The 20,456-nt window shown below is 44.4% G+C and overlaps 1 protein-coding gene across 3 annotated transcripts in view; it reads right to left on the reverse strand.

Moving 5' to 3' along the window:
* TPK1 (thiamin pyrophosphokinase 1) overlaps positions 1 to 20,456 on the reverse strand; it is a 255,230-nt gene that overhangs the window by 159,730 nt on the left and 75,044 nt on the right. For all 3 annotated transcript variants that reach the window (XM_037030295.1, XM_037030294.1, XM_037030299.1), the window contains one exon: positions 5,059 to 5,128. In XM_037030295.1, coding sequence (XP_036886190.1) covers positions 5,059 to 5,128 — 70 coding nt within the window. The remainder of the gene's footprint in view (positions 1 to 5,058; positions 5,129 to 20,456) is intronic.

A 20,456-nucleotide genomic window follows, 5' to 3' on the forward strand; every position in this document is an offset into this window, starting at 1 on the left:
CAAGAAGGGGTCAAGGAGAAGGCAGAGAAGAAACGGGGCAGGGCTGAAGCACGAGTGAGAGCTGGCCCTGATTCTCAAGGTAGTAAGTTTAGATTTCACCCAGGACATGAAGGATGAGCTATCTTAGTTCTGGATTAACTGCCCACCCTCTGTGCCCCTCTGTGGCATAGGGCCTGTCATGCTGAACTAGAATCTCCTCCTCATGTGCTCTATAGCATACTCAAGACTAATTTCCTGTTTATTATTATTACATTGTAAGTTTCTTGAGAGCAGGGAGTGTATATTTTATGTGCTATCAAAGTGTTTAACTACAGAAAGTATTCAGTGGATGAATGAATGAAAGACAAGTTAAATGCTACATTCTTACTTCTGCTACTCCATTACTCTAAAGAGACCCTGTCTCATACCACAGTTGTCTTTTTTAAAAAAATAATTTTATTTTTGATTTATCTTTAGAAGAGAAGGGAAAGAGAGAGGGAGAGAAGTATCAATGTACGGTTGCTTCTCATGTGTCCCCTGCTGGGAACTGGCCTGCAACCCAGGCATGTGCCCTGACTGGGAATCGAACCGTGATCCTTTGGTTCGCAGGCCCATGCTCAATCCACTGAGCTACACCAGCCAGGGCCTCTTTTTAATTTTTTTAAAAAAAATTTTGGTTTACCTTAACTTTCTAATATACTGTGGTTTACAAATGTTTACCTATCTTTAAAGGCATTATTTTTTTTAAAAAAAGAATGATCAATATAAACAACTTCTCCCATATGGCCAAACTGCTTGGCCGTGCCCTTGGTCTGGTGAGTCTGCTTTGCTTCTGAACAACTCCTACTCTCTAACCCTTGAGTCCCGCACCTCCTCCACCCATCACCGTCACTGGTGTGGCCCTGACTCTCCTGTGAGAGCCCACATCAGTCTTTCTTGACCCTTTTTCAGGTTCAGAGAAATACAGATTCTATACCCTCCTCCCCCCAAAAAGGCCCATGTGCTCAAAATTCAACATGTTATGATCCTATTTTAAAAAGTCCAAAAACAGGCAAAACTACTCTAACATTAGCGGTGTCAGGGGAGAGGGCGGTGGAAGGAGCAGGAGGGGGCTGGTGCTGCTGCCGATCTTCTGTGTGCGGATCTCAGGACCAGCGGCATTAGAGTGCCGGCCCTGGAGACAGTTCACTGACCCGTACAACATCATATGTTGTACACTTCTCTGTTTGCTTGCCCTCGGCCTTCCCTGTGATGGGAGAGGTGGGTAGCAGTGCCACAGGTGACCGCATTCAGGCCCTGGCTGGCGAGTCACAGGAGCAGAATCGGTCCTTTCCCTGAGCCCCTGTTCCCAGGGCAGGGACAGGAGGAGGGGCCGGGTTGGGGAGCAGTGGCGGCTGCAGGGGGAGGGGCTTAACCCTCCCAGAATCATTGCTATTTACAAGGCACAGGCAAGTAATAATCTTTCACCATTCTTTGATGTGGACAATTTACACTTTCCTGAACTAAATGAGCATCAGTAAAATCATCACTGGAAAAACAAAACGAACCTCCAATGCCCATTGGTGATGAGCAAGAAAAAAAATCTGGTCCATAAAATTTCCTTAGAGAATCTCACCCTGCTTCTCTCGTATATTTTTCCCCATCTCCACAGCTTGTGATTGTTCTGACAACTGGGGCCAGGCCATGCTTACCATCCCAGTTCGACCAGCCGTGGGTTTCACCGACTTGGGAGAACTGGGAGGTGGATGTTGGGAGGACGCCCCAGGACCTCTGAATCACCAGCATGTGAGTGTGAGACCTGGGGGTACTGACCAGTCCATCTGATCCCCCACCTGACCGCCCCACTGGGACAACTGGGGTTAGGAAAGCAGTCCATTACAAATCCTAGGATACACTCCAAGACTGAATCTTCCTGAAATTTCTTCCTCTTTCGTGCCACATCCACAGCCGACACTAGGGTCCGCTTGTCACTGCGATATCCGTTCTGTTCTCCTGAGTGGTCCTCACTCTGCCTCAGTTTGACGTAAGGACCGAACACACACCCAAACCAGGACCTACCAGCTCTCAGAGCAGAGACCATCTGTTCATCCAAAATATGAGGGTTGTTAATCAAAGTCACTCAAAACCTTACGGGAAGAGAAAACAAAATGACTGCCATCAAATATCGCAATATTCCCAGGTACTTTCCAGGCCTAAGGGAGACTATATCCCCTCTCACAAGAAAAACTCATTGTGCTTTTGTCTGTCCCCAGGACAGAACCAACAGGGACGCTCAGCGCAAGTCTTTGTTACTTAGTTAGAAATAACAGGTGATTTTTCTTTTCTTCTTGTTCCTCCCAACTCACTAACATACTCAAATCACCATAGCGTTGTTTTCACAATAAGAAAGCAACATTTAGGACTTCTTAACGCAAAAAAAAAAAAACCGATGAAGAGAGAGAGGCTGTTTCNTCCCCAGGACAGAACCAACAGGGACGCTCAGCGCAAGTCTTTGTTACTTAGTTAGAAATAACAGGTGATTTTTCTTTTCTTCTTGTTCCTCCCAACTCACTAACATACTCAAATCACCATAGCGTTGTTTTCACAATAAGAAAGCAACATTTAGGACTTCTTAACGCAAAAAAAACCCCAAAACGATGAAGAGAGAGAGGCTGTTTCCAGGGCTGAAACAGAGACACACGCTGACGACTGGCAGGGCAGAGGGTTGCGGGCAGCAGCGGAACCGGACCTCGGCCGGCACTGGCTGTTGCCTCGGCTCGTCCCTGTTACCGCCCCTATTACTGCCCGCGTCGGCCCTCCTTCCATTGCACATGTGTGAGCACCTCGCTTTGTCTTCCGCTGGAGCTGATTTTCACAACACTGATGTGCACAACCACGAGTACTGCACTGCAGATGCAGACACAACAAATAAGCCAGTAAGAACCAACAAAGCAGGAGTCCACAAATTATACTTGGCTTTTTGAAACTCATGAATATTGTCTTCCTTTTTCATCGTGAAGCCCTTCTGTTAAAAAAATACAATTCATAGGAAGCATGTTTAGTCACCTGTATCCAATTAGTTTCTCAAATGAGGGTCTGGATTTAATAAGATTTATTGCAAAGGTTTAATTCCCACATGGGGTGGTTAGCTTCACTCAACTCCCTGTCAGAGACTCAGAAACTGGACCCTTACTCAGGACAGCCACATCCTTAAGTGCCAGAGAGGGCATCACGGCAACCACATTATTACAACCAGAAAATCAACTGGGCGTGTACTTTCTTACCGAACATCTTTACGTATGAGCAAACGGTTATTAGATAAATCTTCTGAGAAGACTTCCATAAGATTACTTGTAAATGTGTTAAGACACAGCAGAAATGATTATTCTGAAATTCGGCAAAACGAGCGGTGCTCACTCCCCCGACCCAGCCATCTGGTTTGCCTTTCCGTGTGAATCAGTGCTGTGTGTTCTCCCTCTCACTCACGTCCAGCCCAACCCAATGAAAGTAAGCAGCCCAGAGAGATTCTTTTTCGCCAGCATGCAAGACGTCCTTATGATCAAGGAGCAGGGGAGAAGCACTGTGTCACATCCCTCCACAGCCCTGGTTTATAAAATTATGTCCATGAGCTACACCCACCATCAGAGAAACAGTGTTCAGTCCAGACGGCCTGCCAGCAAGCAAGCTCCAGCCTGGAACGAACACCACCCAGTCCGTCACCTCCTCATGGGCATTAGGCTGGGCCCTGAATTAACTGGCATTGGTATGTTTTACAACATGTACTTGAGTATTTTCTCACACACTGTCCATGTCAGGTCTTACTGAATACACTCAGAGGAATCCATTCAGTTAAAAACTAAAGAAGCACAAAACACCACGAATTCAAATCGTTTCCTAGGCGGCTACCAGGGCTACATTCTTTGGCAAAGCGCACCGTCCCTGGACATTAGCACACCCAGGTTCGAGGACCCAGGCTGTCCCCCTATAAGCAGCCCGCTGCTTTCAGAAAGCATCTCCAGCTTCAGAAACCCAATGTTAAAAAAATCTGATGCCATCAAGCCCTGACTGGCGTAGCTCAGTGGATTGAGCACAGGCCTGCGAACCAGAGGATCGCGGTTCAATTCCCAGTCAGGGCACATGCCTGGGTTGCAGGCCAGTTCCCTGCAGGCCAACTCCCAGCAGGGGATGCGTGAAAGGCAACCATACACTGATGTCTCTCTCCCTCTCTCCTTCTCCTCTAAAGATAAATAAATAAAATCTTTAAAAAAAATCTGATGCCATCAAGATGTATTTTACATCATTTCAAAATACACATATTTAATTCACACTTATGTTACATTGCATCATAATATTTTAATTTTATTTTTTGCAGCATGGAGATAATTTCTTAAACTTGAAACACTTAATAACATATGATAGAAGTAAAACTAAATTTCATAGCTAGCTTACTTATATAGACTATAAATTCTTGTGTTTGCCAAGAGGTTCGCCTATAAACATGTTGCCAATGAGCTAGGTTTAAATTTTGCTTTCCTTGATGTATCCTTTTTTTTTTTTTCTAAAAATAGCTCACCACTTGAAGATCAGGAAAGCCAGACAGAGCACATAACAAATCATTAAGAAATAAATTATTCATCTTCTGAAATATACGTGTGTGTATAACTCAGAAGTTGCTACGAGGAAATTGTACTGAGCTTTGCTTGACACTAAATATAAAAATCTCGCATCTTCTACAACAGAACTCGTGCTGTGTGTGCAGGAGACCAGTTCCATCCATTTAAATTGCATCACAGCTCCAATTGCCACAGGAAGTTTTATGGTAGTTAATGTCTGAAAGCTTCACAAATATCTTTGATAATGCTACTCACTGAGATTTGGAAGTAATAGAATAGCTTTTTTAAAAAAAATAAGAATATGATTGGCCTAGTTTTACTAACAGACACCATTCAAAGCATTCACACACCATGGCAAAGCACCCGCCCCTCACTGGCTCCCTGGGACTCTGAAGGAAGAGGAACAGCCACCACTCACTGGGAGGGAGCAGAGCCAAGTGCGGAGCAGAAGCCCAGGTGTCACAGACCTGGCTGGGAGACAGCTTACCTTTCCCTCTCTCCATCCATGACATCGTACAAGCGGTTGGCACCTCCGTCAGCACAGGCTCTTAAAAGAGCTTCACATGGGGAAAAAGAGAAGAAAACAAACAGCACATGAATACAGGACGCTGAGAGCAACAGCTTCCAAAGGTTAAACGTTAAAAAACAGAGTCGTTTTTAAAAACATTAAACTCAGAGTCGCACTTCCCTGCTCAGACCCTGCACACTCAGCTAGTGTGGCTGCTGGTGCCCAGGTGCTCGCACGTGGCAAAGACGCAGGTTCACAGCCAGTGTACCTGGTGCCTGTCCTTCCTGCCCCCTCTTCTTTTCCTCTTAGCAGGAAAGCACTGTCCTCAGCATCCCTGGGAGTCTGTGTTTCCTTCCCCAGGACACAAGGTAGACCTCACACTCAGTAATAGTCATAACTCTGTCCCCCTTTCTCAATGTTTAAGGTACGTTCCATTTAGGGCTGGTATCATGGGTTTCTAGATTTTATGGTGACATACAAGGTTTCTTTTAAAGATAAATCATAAGTGCAGCACTATAAGTTTATTTGAAAATATTACGTAACTAATAATCCATACGATGTGCGAACGCTGTAGAAAGTGTGGAGGAGGTACAAGACTGGTTGAAACCTGCCAAGGACTAAGATGTTCAAAAGCAGGACAGGCTGCCCCTCAGCAGCTTCCCAGGGCGTCCTCCCTGCCGCCACTCTGGCGTGTGATGTCACTGAGTTGGTACTAGATATTGATATTGGTATCAGGTACTAGCTACTGCTGTAAGTCCTGCTGATGTCCTTGAAATTTTCGTAATCTACAGGCTGCTGAATTTGTTGTTGTTGTTTCTCTAATTTCTAATTTTCCTAGAAATGCCTGTTTCTCAGCCTCACTTCCCTCTCCCATCCTTTCTATAATGCCCTTTATTTACCTAGGGGCTTAAGATCAAACCTTCGCTTTCGTTCTGGCTGATGAGAGAGCGTTCAGAGCTGTCTGAGGTTCTAAGTTTTCGCCCCAACACCCCAGAGCCTTGCCTCCTGATCCCACCCGGCTCGTAAGACCAGAGTAACTGCATCACTCTATTCTCCTAAACTGTGAACGCAGACATTCCACACCCATGCCATCGGCCGTGGGTCTCTGAGGGGACCCTTCCCCATTCAAACTGCCAAATTTTCCGGTTTGCCCTGGGAAATTGTAGAAAATTATTTGATTAATTAATAAAAATAAAACACACCTTGTAGCAAAAAAAATAAGCTGCTTCTTCATTCTACAGCACTGAGGAAATCTCCTTACCTTTTGGCAAGTTTCACTATACATTTAAAAGAGAGTTTACAACACTGACCTCTAAATTTCCAGGTATTTAATTAACAGGTAGGCTATTGTAAAGGATTCTAATTGACCATTTTGGCAGAAATAAAAGTCCCACTGTATTTTCCACTACTCTACATGCAAATTCTTTGATCTGTATCAGAAACAAAACAGAGGTCAAGTGGCCAAAACAGACATTCCCTGTGTGCTTCAGCTTTTTCATTCATAAGTGAGGATTACATCAACTCTGACACAGATTATTAGGCAATTAATGACTTAATAAATATACACAGTGCTCCTCATAATACTGGAGCACAGTAAGCACTTAATAAACAAGAGTCCCAACACATGGCCACCAGAGGGGTGGAGGGCGCTGGGGGGCAGGGTGAAGGGGTCAGAAGCACAGACTGGCAGTTACAAAACAGTCACAGGGATGTAAAGTTCAGCACAGTGAATACAGTCAGCAATATTATGCACGGGGCCAGGAAGGTATGGAAATTTTAAAGTAATATAAAGTATATGACTGTCAAACCACCATGATGTATACCTGAAACTAACACAAAATAATACTGAATGTCAACTGTAATTGAAAACAAATAAAAAGTTACAGTACTCTGATGTGGTTCTGAATGCACATAAGAGAAATTTGGATGATCATATTATATAAAGGGGAGGCTAACAGCATATAAAGGGAGGTAAAAAGGAAAACAAAAATAAGTATGAGTCCTCTTCCTCCATTTTTGTTAGAATTAAAATACAGCCTAGCCCTGCCTGCGTGGCTCAGTTGAGTGGAGGGTTGTCTCATACACCAAAAGGTTGCAGGTTCGATTCCTGGTCAGAGGGCATACCTAGGTTGTGGGTTCAATTCCCAGCTGGGGCATGTGTGGGAGGGAACCAATCAATGTTTCTCGATTTCTTTTTCTCTCTCTTTCTCTGTCTCTGAAATCAATAAACATATCCTCAGTTGAGGATTAAAACAAAAATATAGTCTACAAAGCCTTGTACTGCTGGAAAGGCAAAGCCTGATGTCTAAGATGGACATCTCATCTTGCCAGTTACCCATAATACTCAGTTCCTTGTAAGGAAAGGCACCCCAAATCTAAGCCACAAAATCAACTGCATAAGATTAGAACATTCTGCACTTTTTAAACAATAACAAAACCTGAAAGTTCAAAATCATCAAAACCGAAAATGGAGAGATCATCTCACGTACAAAATATGGCTTAGAAACAGATGGTAAACTATTAATAATTACCCCCAGACTGTACAAAACAATTCTCTGTAACCAAAATTAACAAGTACATGGGATCCTTTTATGTAAAAAGTGATTCACTGAAGCAATATGAAAATCTAAGAAATAGCTTTTAGTGGCCAAGATTATGAAATAGAATAACTTGTCAATTTTTCACAATATATTATTTTGCCAAGATCGGTTGAATTCAACATTTATACCAATTATGTGCCACGCCTTATCTTGAATAGAAAGATGAAAAACAAACAGATCTAGTTCTCCAGGCTCACGTTACAGCAGAAGAAAGAGCCATGAGCAAACACATGCTTCACGCACCATAGACTCTAACCAGGGCTGGAACAGAAGCAGCAAAACGCAGCGGCAGGAGGAGGGGAGGAGAGAGGAATCTCAGTGGCTGACTCTGGAAAACTGCTCATTAATAAATCTGGTTCAGCTGACACCAGGGTTACTTTTACCATCCAAAACCTTTTCCCAGTGCCTGTTATTTCTTATTCCTAGATTTAAATTGATAGTTTAGAAGAGTTGATAAAAAGAGAGATAACTAAGTCAGAAAGTAAATTTGCCCACACTTATTCCTGTTTTAAATTTGAAGAGAACCAAAGTAACCATCATGAGACCCTCTCTCTACCTAGATGTTGAATTGCAACCTGCCTAAAAGGAGCAAGTTCCAGTCTGCCCGTAAAACAATTTTTTAATAAAACTTGATTAAAAGTCATGTGTTCTGACACGTTTAAAATTTTATTAAAAAAGTGTTCTAACTCAAAATATTTTCCACATACATACTTAAATAAAGCTGCATTTGAAAAATAAAAATCTTCAAGCATATCATAAACAATGTCGGCATAAATTCACTGATCTCATTCTCAAAGATGAAGAACAAAATATCACTGTTAATGAAAGTGCCCAACTAAAAGAACCATAAGTAGAAGACACTCTTTAATAAGATATTTTTGGTAAATCTTATCAGTCTCAAAAATATGCTCACTCCATCATCATTTAACTTGTTCCAAGCTTTAATGAGCAGAAGTTACTGCAGGAGTTATCTTTTAATGTAAAAACTTGCTTGGCTTATTCAGCAAAATCTTGGCAGAGATCTGTCATATACTATAATTTCAATGGTTGAGAGACCATTTACTATGCATCGGGTGGGTAAACAGCTGAACACGAAAATGGGTTCAAATCTCTAAGCTAACAGGTTTTTTGGGGCCTGGAATAATGTTAAGTCCATGTCATCTACACAATGAAGAGTTTCAATCACGACAGTGGTTGACTGGCTATTTTATTAATTCCCACAGAAAAAGCTGGACAAATATCATCTGACTTTCTGCAGAGTAGACCATTAACTTAGTTCCAAGCATTAAGGTATAAGAAAAAGTAAAATTAAAGATATATTTTTCAGTTTCAGTTAACTGAAAGAACACCAGGTATGGAAGATTTTTTTCCTGTTTTTTTTAAATGTATTGCTGTTCAAGTACAGTTATCTGTTCAAGAACAGTTATCTTTTCCTCCTACATCTCCACCCCACCCCAGGCATCCCTACGCCCCCTTTTATGCACCTTCTTGTTTGGTGCATGTGTCCATTACAGTTGTTCCTGGAGACCCTTCAGCCCCTGTCCCCACTGTCCCCTGCCATCTCCCTTCCGGTTACGTTCTGTTAGTCCAGATCAAGTACTTAGTAGTCCTATGACTTTGAGGTAATCCCAGGAGTGCCAATTCTAATGCAAAATGAAGATTATCAAATATATTTTACCAAATTCACAAAATTTTTCAGAGCCTGGGGAACATGTGGAAACAAATTTTATAACATGTTATTGATGAGGCTACAACATGGAGGGTCAGCTTGGCAGCTACATATATAAACTTAAATGTGCATGCCCTTTGATGCAGAAACGCTATAAAAAACCAGCAGCAAACTTAAATGGGCACCAATTGAATATTGATAAAATATATTCCAGCCCTATTATGGAACTATAAACAAGACCAACTCACATATTATGTTCATCTTATCTCTTATAAGATATATAGTTACTTAAAATTTGAAGCAACTCGGTCAAATCTTCCTTGCAGTAGCTCCTCAAATGGATAGGAGTAACACTGGTTTATCAAGTAAATATACTGATCACTGGTAAAAATGAAAAAAAAACTCATAAGGTACTATCATCTATATATAAAATGATAGTGGGATTGATTTTTACTCATAAAATTTAAGCAGAAAAACTGGTTACGGTGGTGCTTCTGCAGAAGAGGACGGGGTTGGAACAAAGACCTATTTTTATGCACAACTAATTTTCTTTCAGCGAACCCCACTCTTGCATCCCAGCCTACAAATGGCATTGAATCTGCACCCAAATGGCTCCATCCAGGCCATGACGGTGCCCTGCCCAGAGTGACTGATGCACAGACAGAGATGTGGCCCAACCACAGATAATGAGACTTTCCAGAGTCCTTTTTCCACTGCCCTGCAACCTGCCCGTGGAAGCCTGGGTCTGGGACCTATCACCCTGACCCAGAGATGAAGGCCACACAGGAAGGCGGAGCCGGGAGACCAGAGCACTGCTTGCGTCCCCACAGCCGTGCCACAGCCAGGCACCAGCCTTGGAGTGTCTTCTCCAAAGACCATCTTTCTCCCACCTGTGCCACACCGAGCCTTTAGGAAGAGCTGGATATGTTTTTGTAGACGATTTGCCTATTATTTTATACCATATCATCAGGAAAGCCTTGATTATGAGCCAAAGCAGTTAGTTCATGGACATGGCTAACGGACAGACTGGCAGGCTGCCCCTGTCAAGGCTTGATGTCAGGTGGACGAACTTTCACAGAAGACCTTGCAGGGAAACACAGGCCCTCTGAGAGACATGGCAAGAACTTTGCTCACAGAGGGTCCACCATGCTGCCTGCTGCCTGGAGAACTCCGAGTTTCAGATGAAAGCGTGTATTGCTGCTCTATTCAGGTGCAATTATAAAGAAGCTCACATTGTTTGTGATACCCCACCCCCCACACCCAGTGAGTGGGATGAGTACAGAATTATTCTTATTCCAAATAAAAGTAAGTGGTGTTGATGTCACGCATCTGCACACACAGTGCTGTCCCGGTCCCAGTGACCTGGCTGATGCCATGTGAGTGACATCTGTGTGACCTTTAGATGAATGTTGCTGTATAAATTCCATTGTCCTCTGTCCTCCTCCCTAGCTTTGCTCTACAGAGAGAAAGTAAGACAGTTACTTATTCTTGATGCCATTTATGAAGTCTACAAGCGGTACCTCTCTAACACTGAGTGACCCCAAATGCCTCACTGCTAAAAAATCTTAAAAAGAGCCAAACTTCAAGCTGTCTGCTTATCCGAAAGCAGCAAGGAAAAATTCTAAAAGCTGAGTAAAGCTCACAGTGTGTACAAACTGCAACTAGCTAAGCTGCACGCAGACACGCAGGCTTGTCCGTGAAGCTAGCCCATGCACATCTGTCCAAATGTGAGTTGTCAGATGATCGGGGCTGAGGGCATTCTCACCATTACATTTTTACTAAATCTGCCACACTTCAGGGACAAGGTGGCACACACGCACATTCAGTCTATGAGGAATAAGAAAACATAACAGACCTGTGTTGGTGTTGCCATCACACAGGGTTGCTGAACCTTGGCCCTATTCACAGTTCAGGCCTTTGTGGTGTGGGGCTGCCCCGTACACTGTCAGATGTTTGGCGGCATCCTTGGCCTGGCCCACTAGATGCCCAGAGCACCCCTGCGTTGCAACCACCAAAAATATCCACAGACAATGCCACATGTCCCCTCCTGGGCAAAATCACCCCCAGTCAAGAACCAGGGCCCTAACTGGAGGGCCACTTACACCTCAACAGTCTGTCTAGAGTTACAATATGCAGCTGCAATGTCATCTTGCTCATCGCTGTTCTCTAAACTTCCCATTTAAAAGCAGGACTATCACCCAGACACTGTATCTACCGAGCTACCAAAGTCAGGTGAATTAGCAAACGAACTTACGTCTTAGATAACTACCTTCATGTCTACCCCAGATTGGACACAAAACCACCATGCTCTCCTCCATTTTAGATTCAGAATCACCAGAAAGGCCTCACATACAATGAGCACATGTGTTGGATGTCGGTAATACTCTGGTTAACCTTCCAGCATGACCCCACTCCCTCTCTGTTTGGGTGTGCTGCTCATTCGAGACCCTGTTACCAAGTTATTGCCACCGGTCACAACAGCCAAAGTCAGGTCCTCTTGACCCTCTTCTGGGGTCTGCTGGGCAGCTCGTACCATCTCCTACGTCAGACGAGAACTCTCCATCACTCTGATGTCACTTTAGACAGTGAGCCTGAAAAGTGACAGCTCCCATTAGCTCAGTTCGCTTCATAGTGTACGAACACGGGTAAAGTGGCCGGGACAGAACAATGAGATGTGGTGAATTTCTACGAATAAGCAAAAAGAAAGAGACGCCTAGAACCGCCAAGAGTTGGAATAGAAGTAAAGGGCAACACTGGCGGCTGGTTCACTTGGCAAAAACAAAGCTTTATTATTGTTTTTTTTTTAAATCACTTTGTTGATGTAAATAAATTACACGACAGAAGAACACAGATTTGGGACAGATTTCCCTCCTTTTCCTATTTCTTTGGTATAAGAATCCTTTCTCCCTTCCTTTTACTTTATGGATTAGTGTTAACAGATCTCGGAACTTATATGCAAGGCACATTTCAAATGAGGGATTTATTGTTGCATACATCAAAAATGCAAATTTACCAAAATTAGATTGTTTGTTACACAAAAAAGTGACAGATTTCTTATTTTGTAGAGACAGAAAAACACCTAATCTGATCATCGTCTACCTCTCCTAGCACCTTTGAAGTCTTCATAGAAATATTCTGACATGATTTACTGAGTGTTTCCAGTAACACGTCTATTCTCTCAGCTAAACAATGGTCACTAAATGCAAACAGTAATACTAGCTTAAGTAATTCAGCAATTCGGTCTTACTATGAAATAATTAGAAACTAAAAAATAATCACAAATTTTCACTGCTAACTAATGTAAGAGTTTCACATGATAATCTTAGAACTTGACTATGCTCTTTTTCCAAGTCAGCACAAACAATAATAAGCTAATTCTTCTTCCTGCTTAGGGGGAAAAAGGGGGTTGCTATCCAAAGGGTTTGAGCAGAAAGAAGGGGAGAAAAATTAGGGGTAATATTTCTAGAAAAAAGATGGAAAAAGAATTACTGGATTTATGCTAAGAGCAAGACTTGGAAAATTTGTACCAGGCCATCTTCAGGTCCAGAGTTACAACCGTGTGGGAGAAAGCACAACAAAGGAGCAAAGTGCCTTGGGGGGGTGAACAAACGCCTTATTAACTACCACATGTCTGCCACAGGGAATTCTTAGAGGTAAATTAATCTTAGCCTTTAAAACATAATTTAGTAAGGCATAATAAAGCTCATTTTTAAAAATAATTAAAAGGCGGCCAGCTGCTCTGGAGTTGAGTCAGATGATGGAATGGCTGGGAGAGCGAAGCCGAGGGGAGTCAGAGGCCCCAGGGAGCTGGCACGGGACAGAGCAGAGTCCCATGTGAAGGGCAGCATCGAGGGGGTTAGGGCCGAGTGGTCTAACTTTAACTTCCATGTTAAAGGTCATTCCTCCTTTTCTGCTGAGAGCAGGTTGATGGGAGGCAAGAGTAGAAGTAAAGAGCTTAGTCAGGAGGCCATCGCAGAGCCCAGAAAAGACAGGGGGTTTGTGGCGTGTAAGGCAGGGAAATGCAGGTATGTTTCAAGACCTACCTGGGAGGAGGAAACCTGGGTTGGCTAAGACACTGGGTGGGAGGGTGGTGAGAGGCAATCAGAGATGACCCTCAGGGTCCTGTCTGGAGCAACGGGCAAACGCTGGTACTGCTTACAACTGTTCTGTGTCACCGTGGAGCCAGGATTAGAACCTAGGTCCCCCTGGGAATAAAGTCCACGTGGTTTCTGTGACACAGAAAGCCTCTGCTGAGCACTGAGAGGCTCAGTGAAGCAGACTGAAGTATGAGGGTGAAACGACAAACGCTTGGAATTGGAAACGCCTGCTTCACTGGTCCAATCACGCACACGGCTTCTCCAGTACAACACGACTCATGGTAAGGGCCAGAGATGATCATCTCTGCAGACCCAATAGCCCATTCGGAGGGCTAAATTCAGGGCTCACTAGAAGACGGAGAACAAGCTGAAGAGATGCTGAGAGAACTTCTAAATATTACAGTCACTCTTATTGACTTGAGCATCCCAGAGAAAATACAGTCTGCCTCCAGTCTCCATCAGGGGCCAATCAGGGGACACCACGCAGAAATTAAAACGGAGGAAGTCATGTGGGAAAGTGGCTGGAACATGACAGAATGACCCACAGCGACTAGAGTAACACAGGGTGAAGGCGGAGAATAGAGGACAGAAGGTGCTGGAAGCAGACAACACTGGAAAGGGCTTGGCAGTGGGACGAGCTGGCAAGGCTCCCTCTGATGAGCTCTGGACTCCACTCATACGGAGGTGCTGGCCCTGGAACTCACTGTGAAGCCCTATGAAAAGGTGCTGGAGAAAGCCGGCCAAGAAGGGTATACCATCTGGCAGGAATCTGTCGGGACACCACCTGATGGGGGTGCTGGGGGAAGCTGACCAAAAGGGAAGGTGACAGGTACGACTGACCCCAGGCACTGCAGAAACACTGGGCGCTGCAAGGCACCTGCCGTGAGAAAGACACGGGACCTGGAAGAGAAGCCCTGCCGCCCAGCAATGCCCTTCCCCTGCCTTCTGCTGACACCGGGGGCGTCCTGCTCACTGCAGGGGAGAAATGCTTCAGAGGGCCGGCTCCAGGACCACAGGGCAGGTGGGGAAGTGGAGGCTCGAGGCAGAGCTGGTAGGCAATAAATTGACCACTCTGTGAAAGTTATCTGGCAGTGGATGTTTATTCAGTTGGTCACTGCCCAGCTGTTCCAACACCCCGAGAGATCTAAAGGAGTCCCTTCCTGCTTCCCCTCCCAGTGGCTCGGTGGCTCGCTGTCTCCTGGTTGCCCTCAAGCCCAGTGCCACCTGGCGCAACGGCTTCTGTAAGTGCTGGTTGCCCTGAACCGAGATGCACCACGGCCAAGCCACCTTTAGAAGAAGCAGGCTACTCTAGATTTTAAGTCACGATTTATCTTAACTCACGAGGGTACACAAGGTCCTACAGGACACTGAATTTACTGAGTATTTTCCCACAGGGGATTAAAATCCTGGCGTGAAATGCACAGAACAAAGTAAACTCAGTTATAAAATGTACTTTGTACTTGTGTACATCAGAGGGCACTTCTCCACCTGTGCGCTTTTTGTGGCAAAGGACTGAAATAATTCACGTGAAGTGTACCAATAAAGAAAAGTATCTCATGTTTTTAATCCTAAATTTTTCCTTTCAAAAATATATAGACCCGAAGGAGATCCTCTGAATGCATAAAACATACAATGTAGCACCATCCATCAAAGCACAAGACAACACTCCTGTGACCTCCAACTAGAACTGCCGGCTGTTACCATTCAGCACTTTGTGTTAGGAAAACTCACGTGAGATTATACACCTGAGACCCTGGATCTTGCTCTCGTGACTGACCAAACTGCAGTTGGTTTTATTCGTGCAGCGTTTTAACTTTTACATGCTATGCATTTGCATCAATGAACACTACATAATACTGTGTAATGTGTTTTTAATTTTTTTAAAAAGTGTTCCAAAGTTCACTTTTATCAGTAAACATTACGCTTTTGAGAGAAAATACTAATCTAATTCACCAGATTCATTTAACTCCTATAGAGAGTTAATGAATGGGTCAAAAATACCTGATCTCCCATTAATAGACATTTAGCTGGTTGGTATGTTTCTGCCAGTTTAAAAACACCACGATGATCACCCACATGCCTCCTTGGACATGAAGAACACCTTATCCCAATGCTGTGTGCCTAAGTGGACCATCACCGGGTCTCAGAATACTCACAGTATTATTTTTTACTACACAAAACCGAATCGCTGTGCAGATTATATTGATTCACACAAGTTTATCAATTTTATTTGTTCATCAGCAAACTGAAGCAGACACTCTGACCTCTACTTGTTTGAAAGAGGTGTCCACAGGCTTGATTATAAATTTGAATACACCTACTGTGGTGGCAGCAGCTTGGTCTCTCAGTAAAAGTGAAAGGTGCCAACTGTCCAGTGCTGTGAATCAGGGACACCAGCCGGAAAGTACACCCTGGAGGGAGACGGGCCACCCCTTTTATTTCTGCTCCTTTCTGTCCCCTGCAATAAATCCTTGGCAACTTATCTCTTCAAAGCATGACCCCACTGCCCTCTACGTTAGTCCATGTGCCTCAGTTCTCTTCACAGGAAGCACTGATGCTGTCAGTGATCAGCATCAATCTATGTACAATCTTCCCAGTGTATTGTGTCCACTCATTCACTCATTTGTAGGCACACACTGAATGAGCACCAACTGCAGCCAGAAATACAGCAACATGCAGGCATGGCTCCCACTCTCATGGGGGCCACAGTCTAGAGCTGAGCAGTGTGGGGCACCGTGCAGTGTGGGGTATTATACAGTGTGATGCAAGGTGCAGTGTGGGGTATTATACAGTGTGATGCATGGTGCAGTGTGGGGTATATTATACAGGGTGATGCACCGTGCAGTGTGGGGTATTATACAGTGTGGGGTATTATACAGTGTGGGGTATTATACAGTGTGATGCACCGTGCTGTGTGGTGTGTTATATAGTGTGGGGAATTACACAGTGTGATGCAAGGTGCAGTGTGGGGTGTTATACAGTGTGATGTAAGGTGCAGTGTGGGGTGTATACAGTGTGATGCAAGGTGCAGTGTGGGGTATTATACAGTGTGATGCACGGTGCAGTGTGGGGTATTATACAGTGTGGGGTATTATACAGTGTGATGCACCACGCAGTATGGGGTATTATACATTGTGATGCACGGTGCAGTGTGGGGTGTTTTACAGTGTGGGGCACTGTGCAGTGTGGGGTATTATACAGTGTGATGCATGGTGCAGTGTGGGGTATATTATACAGGGTGATGCACCGTGCAGTGTGGGGTATTATACAGTGTGGGGTATTATACAGTGTGGGGTATTATACAGTGTGATGCACCGTGCTGTGTGGTGTGTTATATAGTGTGGGGAATTACACAGTGTGATGCAAGGTGCAGTGTGGGGTGTTATACAGTGTGATGTAAGGTGCAGTGTGGGGTGTATACAGTGTGATGCAAGGTGCAGTGTGGGGTATTATACAGTGTGATGCACGGTGCAGTGTGGGGTATTATACAGTGTGGGGTATTATACAGTGTGATGCACCACGCAGTATGGGGTATTATACAGTGTGATGCACGGTGCAGTGTGGGGTGTTTTACAGTGTGGGGCACTGTGCAGTGTTGGGTATTACACAGTGTGATGCACTGTGCAGTGTGGGGTGTTACACAGTGTGATGCACCGCGCAGTGTGGGGTATTATACAGTGTGGGGTATTATACAGTGTGATGCACCACGCAATATGGGGTATTATACATTGTGATGCACGGTGCAGTGTGGGGTATTTTACAGTGTGGGGCACTGTGCAGTGTTGGGTATTACACAGTGTGATGCACTGTGCAGTGTGGGGTGTTATACAGTGTGATGCACCGCGCAGTGTGTGGCAGCGTGCAGTGTGGTGCACTGTGCACTGCGGTACACTATACAGTGTGGGGCGCAGCACAGTGTGGGGTATTATACAGTGTGATGCACCACGCAGTATGGGGTATTATACAGTGTGATGCACGGTGCAGTGTGGGGTGTTATGCAGTGTGGGGCACTGTGCAGTGTTGGGTATTACACAGTGTGATGCACGGTGCAGTGTGGGGTGTTATACAGTGTGATGCACCGTGCAGTGTGGGGTATTACACAGTGTGATGCACGGTGCAGTGTTGGGTGTTATGCAGTGTGGGGAATTACACAGTGTGATGCACTGTGCAGTGTGGGGTGTTATACAGTGTGATGCACGGTGCAGTGTGGGGTGTTATGCAGTGTGGGGCACTGTGCAGTATGGGGTATTATACATTGTGATGCACTGTGCAGTATGGGGTATTATACAGTGTGATGCACCACGCAGTATGGGGTATTATACAGTGTGATGCACGGTGCAGTGTGGGGTGTTTTACAGTGTGGGGCACTGTGCAGTGTTGGGTATTATACAGTGTGATGCACGGTGCAGTGTGGGGTGTTATGCAGTGTGGGGCACTGTGCAGTGTTGGGTATTACACAGTGTGATGCACTGTACAGTGTGGGGTGTTACACAGTGTGATGCACCGCACAGTGTGGGGCAGCGTGCAGTGTGGGGCAGCGTGCACTGCGGTACACTATACAGTGTGGGGCGCAGCACAGTGTGGCAGCGTCTAGCCACTGTGGCGCTGAGCAGCTGACATGTGCTGTAAGTATAACATGAACACTGGATGTTTTTAGACTTAATACAAAAAGAATATTAAGTTTATCATTAATAAGTTTTACACTGGTGATATGTTAAAACAATAATATTCTGACTATACTGGCTTAAATAAGACAGTGTTACAATCTCTCCTGTCTCTCTTCACTTTTTAATGTGGCTGTAAGAAAATTTAAGCGCATATCTGTGGCTCACATCACACCTACTTTAACCAGCACTGGTCAAGAGGGTGTGAGATGAGTAAAACAGCGCAGTGAGATGATTCCTGAGCGGGCAGCTAATCGCAAAGGTCACGGGACCACGCTCAGAAAGGACAGAGTCAGCTCCGCAAACCACAGGAGCTGAGACCACAAACAAAAAAATAATGTTTTCATATCACTTTAAAAGCTCGAGTATGCTGAGTGGAAAAGGAAGCCGAGAAGGGACTCATGCCACACAGAAGGTGAGAGGCGGGCAAGAGCACAAGCAACCCAGGTCCGTGAGGCTGGGCTGGATCACTCACATCATCCCTGGTAACCTGGGCAAGATCTGCCTTCTGATGTAGGGTAACGACAACAATCATTTTTTCATGTTATCTCTTCTCGAGCAACTTTAGACAACTGAAAAGAAACACAGGGCACAGAAAAAATCAATGTGACTTACTACCTACCTCACAGTGCCTACCACCTACTCGCACACTCTCAGCATCTCCACACCTGAAAACAAGCAGCTGTGTCAGTCGCACCCACGATAAGGGACTCCAGCGCCCAGAACGAAGCCTCTCTCATCCCCTAATACACACATGGACCTTCCATGTCCCGCAGGAAGAAGCCACTAGTATTTCATAACCTCAGGGCTTTTGCACAAGTCTTGACTCAAATCTACATGAGAGCACTAGGATTTCCACATTACAGCAATTTAGAAAATGCACAATATCATAGCTTGCCTTTCTCTGCTCTAGGGTCTATAGGTGACTTTTTTTAAAAAATTGAGACAAAATCCATGCAAAATTAGAACGTTAATCAGCTCTGTGATATAGTAAGTTGTACAGAGATAAGACTAGGAATGCCTTATATGTGTTCTGGTCCTTTCTCACACACCATGCATCCCTGAAAAGCACTTTTATTTTTGTGAAAATAAAAAAATCAATGGAAGTGTAAAAAGAGCAGAAAGAAAAATAGTGACATTTATTGTTAGATGATAGTTTTTTTAACAGGACCTAAAAAAGAATTAATTTCAACAGCTGGAAACTGCATTTGGTTCAGGTCGCAGAGATGCTGCGGCTGCTGTCTGGGAACACGATGAGTACCGCCTGGCTTGCAAGCATGATGGCTGAAAGTAAATATTTCATCATGCAAAACATGTTTCATTGTTGTGCATGTAACTCTGAAACAATTAAAACCCTGCATGGCAGACACATGCTGTTAGTCACTTTCAATGACTGGCAGCCAGTGGGGTGTTTTGTTTTGTTTTTTCCTTATTTTGGCTGCAGTGCATTTGAAAGTAACTTTTGGTGTTTGATGAGAGAAACTAAAATAACTATCTCCTTTCCCAGCAAAGTACATAACTTTTTTCTCCCTACAGCTTTGATCCTTGGCACTCGAAAAGCAACTCTAAGTAGAATTCAATAATAAAAGGCAACCAGTGCCTCGGGATAGAAACGCAGGCAAATAAAAGATACTTCTATTTTCTTTAAAAAGATGTATTCGGGCTTGTTTGAATAATTCATAAAATATGCACCCTCATAAATGCACAAAGAAGGACAAGATGGCCCAGAGAATGAACTGAGAAGGAACTATTGATCTTGACACTGTGTTTAAGAAGCGCATTCCCATGGTGTGCCCTGAAATAAACATCCGCACCCTGTCCCGGATAAACTCGCCAGGACTCAGAGACTGTGAAATTCGGTCCTTGAGTGCAACAATCAACCATCAGAAGAAGTCATCAAGGAGCGGAAGGAGCCAAGAAGCCAAATTCTAAGTACTACTCCACAGAAGGCTTTTGTTACCTGGAATAAATTACAGAAAATTTTTAAGAAAAAAAAATTTAAAGACAGCAGAGTGAAGACGTCTCTGTCCTCTCTCCTTCCCAAAGCCACAGACTGAAACAGAAATGTGAATTACATCTTAGGGGAAATTAGGCGAAATCTCTCAGCCAATCACATTACATATATGTGAAAGAGCTGCTAAAGGCAGCGGAATGCGAGCAGGGGTACAGGTAGATGCTGAGAGGAGGCCTCTGGCCCGAGGTGTAGACACAAAATCAGTGTGGCTGAGGCCAGGTAGGCAAGACTGAATGGGGAACAGCCTCTGGCTCCCGCTGCAGTGGTGCCAGAGAGCAGACGATCAGCACTCAACACACAACCCCTCGCCACAAAGTGCAGCTGTGACCTGGG

This window comes from Sturnira hondurensis, unplaced genomic scaffold (assembly GCF_014824575.4).
Source record: "Sturnira hondurensis isolate 20B ecotype Veracruz unplaced genomic scaffold, ASM1482457v3 Scaffold0001547, whole genome shotgun sequence".
Classification (NCBI taxonomy): Eukaryota; Metazoa; Chordata; class Mammalia; order Chiroptera; family Phyllostomidae; genus Sturnira; species Sturnira hondurensis.